Source organism: Echinops telfairi, unplaced genomic scaffold (genome assembly GCF_000313985.2).
Source record: "Echinops telfairi isolate 266 unplaced genomic scaffold, ASM31398v2 ScPeMD7_5;HRSCAF=22, whole genome shotgun sequence".
NCBI lineage: Eukaryota > Metazoa > Chordata > Mammalia > Afrosoricida > Tenrecidae > Echinops > Echinops telfairi.
In genome coordinates this window covers 29,486,862-29,493,309 of record NW_022103901.1, presented here as the reverse complement: position 1 = coordinate 29,493,309, position 6,448 = coordinate 29,486,862, and the positions used below count along the sequence as shown (strand labels likewise).

Here is a 6,448-nt window from a genome sequence, read left to right as displayed (position 1 = left end):
ACAGTCGCAGTGTGTACGTGGGGATCCTGGGGGCACTGTGTAGTGGGCATCTGTGCGAGGGACGCAGGCTCGCCAGGCTAGTGGTGTGGAAGGGATCTCAGGAGTCCTGAGGTGTGGGGCCCTGGGTACGTGGAGGTCCAAGAGTGCTGTGGAGCATGGGGTCGCCGAGGTTGGGGGGGTGCGGGAACCCCTGGGGCCCGGAGCCGTTGGTAAACCCCTCCCCCTGCTTTAGCGCCTCCACGCCGGAGTCGTGGGCCAAGTTCACCCGCGACCATCTGTACCGCGCGGAACGCGAGCGCCTGGCCTCCATCAACTTGCGGCAGCTCATTGATTGCATCCTTCGGGACACGTCGGAGGACCTGCGGCTACAGTGTGACGCCGTCAACCTGGCCTTCGGGCGCCGCTGCGAGGAGCTGGAGGACGCCAAACACAAGCTGGACCACCACCTGCGCAAGGTGCGCGCCCAAGACCCGCCCTGGCCATGCCCCATCAGACCAACCCTTCCCATCCACGCCCACACCGACATGGCCACACCCACAACGACCGGACCACGCCCAGATAACCACAGCCCCACCCTCACAGACAAGGCCACGCCCAGACTTGTCCGGGATGCCCAGGTTCCGGCACTACCACCACTTCCTGTGAGGCACTTCTGACCCCGCCCTCTCTACACCGCTGCAAAGCCTCAGGCACTTGTACAGTGGTGGGAGCGGTGCGGGCTGGGCCCTGGCCAGGGAGATGCCTGGCCGCGCAGCCACGCCCTGGGCCCAGGCTTGGCCGTGGGACTCACAGGCTCGGTCCTGCCACAGACGCTGCGTGAGATCACAGACCAGGAGCACAACGTGGCGGCCCTGAAACAGGCCATCAAGGACAAGGAGGCGCCCCTGAAGGTCGCGCAGACCCGACTCTACCAGCGCTCACACCGACCCAACGTGGAACTGTGTCGAGATGCCGCCCAGTTCAGGTGCGCATCCCAGGAGGTGGCTTCTCATTTCCTGGCCACCCCGGAACCCCCGCAACACACACGGCACACACTGCATGCTGCAGACATTTAGAGAAAAGGCAGTGGTTCCCCCACTCCCTGGCCACCACACAGACCAGGCACACAGGCACGCTTACACACACACACACACACAGATGAGACACAGACACAAATGTGACACACAGACACGCTTACACACACACAGGTCATACACACCCACACAACATACATGTCCACCCTGCCCAGCGTCAGACACCAAGTAAGAGGAGGGACCTGGATGGCACACCCACATGGTCTCCCTTCACCCAGGGAGGGGTCTTGAGGTCAAAAGCACAGTTGCCTGAGGCCACAGAGTAGAGGGACCCCCCTGCCCCCCCCCATTGCTCACAAGGCTGATGGGTGTGCCTTCTGTCCATGGCATGGGGCGTGGAAGGGACCCTGCCTTTCACTGTCCTAATCTATCAAGGCCAAATCTCACCCTTGGCCACTTCTCCCTCCACACCCGGCGATTGGAGAAATGGCCACATCTGAGGGAGACAGAACAAAGGCTGCCATTCGTTGGACCAGCCACCAGATGTCACTGTTGGACACAGGCTCCCCCTGTGGCCCTCCTCCAGAGGGTGCCCCCACACTAGCACGCATTAGGGCCAAGGGTGGCACCTGGCCTCAGTCCACTCTTCCCAGCACTCTGGTGGGCTTCTCTCTGGGGTTCTTGTTCCCCTCCCCCCTCCTTGGAATCTTTTTTTTGCTGAACACTTTGCAAGGAACCCTCGTGGCTTAGTGGTTACAGGCTGGCTGCTTGCTGCAAGATCAGCAGTTCAAAACCACCAGCTGCTCCTCAGGAGAAAGACGAGGTTTTCTACCCCCATAAAGAGTTAGCCTCGGAACCCCTCAGGGGCAGTTCTACCTGTCCTACAGGGGGGTTCTCTGTGAGTCAGCATCGACTCCACGGCAGAGCAGCCTTTTCACCCTGGCTCTCGCCCATCCAGTGCTGTTTACCTGCTGAGCCTCTCTGCCCCCGTAGGCTGGTCAGCGAGACTGAGGAGTTGCACATGTCCCTGGCGGCACTCAAGGAGAAGCTTCTGGAAGCGGAGCAGTCGCTCCGAAACCTGGAGGACACGCGCATGAGCTTAGAGAAGGACATTGCTATCAAGACCAACAGCCTCTTCATCGACCGCCAGAAGTGCATGGCCCAGCGTGCGCACTACCCCACGCTCCTCCGGCTGGCCGGCTACCAGTGACTCAACCCGCACCTTGGCCCTGCTGCCCCCAATAAAGAGTCTGTTGCTTACTGTGGGAGGCCAGGTATCCTGTGAAGCAGGCACATGGGGTCTGTCAGAAGGGTGCAGGGCAGAGTGGGGCATTGTCAGGCACTGGCTCCTCTGTGCCCGCCCTCATCATGCCATCTGTCGGCACTGCCCTTCCACACTGGTCTACATCTCGGATGAGATCCTCACTCCACCCCAGCCCACTGCCGTTGGGTCGACTCTGACTCACAGGCCACTGTGTAGGACACAGCAGAGCTGCCCTCATTGGTTTCTGACACTGACTGTCTTCCTGGGGACAGATGGCCTCAACTTTCTCCCACAGAGCAGCTGGTGGGTTTGAACCGCCGTCCATGCACATGACAGTCCAGCCTGCCCCGGCAGCACCACCAGGGCTCTGGGAGAGCCTCCAGGATAGAGCAGGGCTCCCCCGTGGGAGTCTGAGGCTGTCCATCTTTTAGGGAGACGGCAGTAACTGGTGGCTCAGAGCCAGTGACCTAGCTGTGAGCAACCCACTCAACCTGCTGTGCCGCCGAGGCTCCCAGCCCCCGTCCAAGGCCTCCTGTCTCTGAGCACGTTGGCCTGCTAGAGAGGGTGGCTCAGGCTGGGCCCCCACAGCAGTCCCATCTCAGGCCCTACAGAAAGCATTGCCCCCATCCCTGATCCCCAGGGGGGAAGCTTCTCTCTCCCTCTACTCCCCAACCCCTCCCCCTCTCAGCTCCCCAGGGTGAGCTCCTGTCCACTGCAGGGGTGCCCCCACCCTCTCCTGGCCATAGGCCTGTGGAGCTGCTGCCCCTGGAATGAGGACAGAGACCCCTCCCTGGTCAGGGCTTCAGTCCCCTCTCTGTCACCACTGGCCACGGTAACAGGTGGCTGCATGGACTGCCAGACCCAGAAGCCTGCTCTCAGGGTGTCACTGACCTCAGGCACTGTCACCTCTGGGCCGAGTGAGCCACTTTACAGAGTTGACAAGGGGCAGGGAGGCACCCGGACAAGGAGCTGTGGCCATCAGACTCTGGGGTTTCTGGCCAGTTACTGTCAAATCCAGCATGGCTTCAGGGACACTGCCCACACCATCTCCCTGCCAGTGGCCAGTACAGTGGACAGGCTCTCCCCTCCAAGGTGCTGTCCTTCCCACAGCACCCATCCCCTCCCACCAAGGCGTGAGTCGGGTAGGTGGGGGTGGAGCCCCCTCCTTGGCTCAGCAGGAATGCATCTTCCCTCCCCCACTGCCCAACCTTGGGCACAGCTGAGGGTGGCAGTGGGGTGCTGTGCCCGCCCACAGTTCCCCCCAGCTCCCAGGCCCCTCTCCATGGCAGCGGCTTACCACAAGGGCTCGTTCCAGGAGCAAGTGCCCATTCAAGGCTAAGAATTGCCCCACCCCCACTAGCACCATGCCGACTGGCTGCATGCCTCTGTCTCTGTCCCCAGACTCTGTCTCACCTTGTTCGGGACTGTAGGCTGGGCGAGGTGGGTAAGGGGAGGAAGTGCTCGGGGCGGGGAGGTCGCAGTGGCTTCCATACCTGCTATATTGACCTTTGGGCTTCCAGCCATCACAGCCTGGGGACCTCCCCTCCCTGCCACTCCCAAGGCCTCACGGGTGCCCATTTTGCTGGTGGGGAAACCAGTCGGGTGGTAGCAGAGCCAGATGTCCCCCGTCTGCCTCTGGGGGCCCAGGGGCCCATTTGACCCTCCTTATGCTGCTGCCCAACCTCAGGGACCGTGGGGGCTGGTATACTAATACAAAGCTGACTCAGAAAAAGGGCCTGGTGACAGCCAGGGTGAGGACCAGGACGAGTCAGAGTCAGAGGTAAGGGCCAGGGTCAGAGCTGCTGGACAGCACACTCCCCTGGTCTCGGAGCCCCCTCCCTCCCTAGAGGCAGCAGAGGCAGGCCCTGAGCCCTTGACCCCAGCCTCTGTCCTGGTCCTGGGTCAAGGGGCTCTGGGGCCACCTCCAGGCTGTCAGCAAGCACCCCAGGGGCCTGGGGCCTCACACCTGGGGATGAGATCTGGCAGGGCAGCCCCCACAGCCCTGACCAGCAAGACCACTGTGCTCTCCGGCCCTGGCCCTGGGGTGGGGGTCCTCCTCCCATCCTTCTACCCTCCTCCATCATCCCAATGCTAGGGCAAGTCCAAACTGGGTGGGGACCTGGGTCCAGGAGGGAGGACCAGGCAGGTGAGGAGTGAGTTGGCATATGACCCTGGCCTGCCCCCTACATACACACACACACACACACACACACGCACACACGCACACACACACCCTGTTCATGGCCTCCAGCTCCTTCCACACCTCCCACCTTGAGCCCTGGCCTCCCCCACTCCTCTAGGATGCTGCCTGCCCTGGCCTGGGCAAACAGCTGGGTTTCCACTGAGGGAAGGGGAGTAGTAGTGGGCAGTGCCAGCCCCTAGCTCTGCCAGTTCCCAGACCACAGGCTTCTGGGCATGAAGTAGCTCCTGGATATTGGGATGGGGGACCCTAGGCCCTGGGCAGAGCCAGACAGTCCCTCCCCTACCCTGCAGATGGTGGAGGACAGACCGGTGCCCAGGGGGGGCCTGCAGGCACTGCCTAGGAGCTGGGCTCCATGAGGCTGGCCAGTCTGTTGATCTTGGACAGCTTGGGGAGCCATGGGCTCCGGGCTCATGAAAGGGCCTTTCATGGGGGCAGGCAGTGGAGACACCTCGGAGCAGCAGCCACTGTGTGACGGTAAGGGGGCAGGAGGGTCTCCACAGTCCCCCGGGTGGGCTAGGCTTGGGAATCTCTGCCCCACCTGACCCCCAGGGTGGGAGGCAGCAAGGCTATGGGCAGGGTGGAACCTGAGGCTTCGTCACCAGGGCCCCTTGAGGGCCCAGACCCTGCCCACCCAGACTAGGGGTCACCAGTCCCAGCCCCCAGACCAGGGCCAACCTGAGGCTGTGCAAGGGGTCTGGCTGGACACCCCCTTCCTCAGACCATCCTTCCCTTCCCCTTCTGTTCCTCCCCTCCTCTACTCCCCTCCCACCTCCACTCTCAGGCCCCCCTAATGATGATGGCAGCCCCCATCCTGGGGCTCCTACTGCTGGCTCTGCCCTTGGGGGCCTGGCCTGGTCTGCGGCTGTCCAGGAGGCCATGTGTCCACTGTTGTCACCCTGCGTGGCCCCCAGCCACCTCCCCGTACTCCCATGCCTGGAGGAGAGGGGCTGAGCCAGGACCTTTGCCCAGAGTGAGACCCACCATCGACATCACCATCCTCAAAGGTGGGTATGTGGGGCATAGGGGGGTGAGCCAGCACCTGGAAGGTGGGGGCCCAGGCTGAAAGGAACAGGGTGAAGCAGTCCCAAAGGTCCTAATTTGGGTCAGGGTGGGCTAGAAAAGGGTCTTTGCCCTTCTGTCCTGGGGCAGGGATAGCAGGCATGAAGGTGGCCAGTGTCCACCCCCCAGTCCCACCCCTGCACCCTACTAGGAGAGAGGTAGGTGACCTGAAAGGTGCTGTCCATCCCAGCCGGCCCACCCCTGGGCCAGGCATCCCACGGACCCTTAGGTCCCCCAAAGCAGCATCTTTGTTGGGAAAAGACAACAGGAAGTATTAGGTTAGACATAGCTTAGAACTGCCCATTCTCCCCTCCCTCCTCCGACAGTGCCCTGCTCTCCACTGTCCTCCCCTCACCAGTCAGTAGGGGCAGAGGGCAGTGGGGGTGGGGGGGACTTTTTTACTGCCCATGGGAGGGGTTACCACTTCCATCTCCAAGTATGGACACAGAAGCTCAGAGAGGCATGTTACCGGTGGGTCCCAGGTTCAGGGCGACTATCCCTGAAGTGCCTGCAGAGAGTTGGGGACCCAGGCGGCCTGGCCCAGCCCTAACCTGTGCTTCCCCTGCAGGCGAGAAGGGTGAGCCGGGTGCCCGAGGCCGCTCCGGGCCCAGGGGGCAGGAGGGCCTGCCCGGCCTCCAGGGCTTCCAGGGCCACAAGGGCCAGAAGGGAGTAGCTGGGCAGCCTGGGACCCAGTGCCAACACGCTTACGCAGCCTTCTCCGTGGGCCGCCGGGAGGGCCTGCAGAGCGGGGACCGGGCGCAGGCCGTGGCCTTCGACACGGAGCTGGTGAACCTGGGACGAGCCTTTGACCTGGAGGCTGGCCTCTTCCTGTGCGAGGAGCCGGGCATCTACTTCCTGAGCCTCACGGTGCACACCCCGGACAAGGAGCTGTGGCCATCAGACTCTGGG

The 6,448-nt window shown here is 62.7% G+C and overlaps 2 protein-coding genes across 2 annotated transcripts in view; both read left to right on the top strand.

Annotated features, from left to right (window-relative positions):
* Positions 1-2,254, top strand: part of TEKT4 (tektin 4) — a 4,838-nt gene extending 2,584 nt beyond the window's left edge. The window contains exons 4-6 of the mRNA XM_004705788.2: positions 233-455; positions 810-964; positions 2,007-2,254. Coding sequence (XP_004705845.1) covers positions 233-455; positions 810-964; positions 2,007-2,223 — 595 coding nt within the window. The 3' untranslated portion in view covers positions 2,224-2,254. The remainder of the gene's footprint in view (positions 1-232; positions 456-809; positions 965-2,006) is intronic.
* Positions 2,255-5,276: 3,022 nt separating this feature from the next.
* The window catches only part of C1QTNF8 (C1q and TNF related 8), a 5,471-nt gene continuing 4,299 nt past the window's right edge, over positions 5,277-6,448 (top strand). The window contains exons 1-2 of the mRNA XM_004706124.1: positions 5,277-5,484; positions 6,108-6,429. Of these exons, the coding sequence (XP_004706181.1) occupies positions 5,277-5,484; positions 6,108-6,429 (530 nt within the window). The remainder of the gene's footprint in view (positions 5,485-6,107; positions 6,430-6,448) is intronic.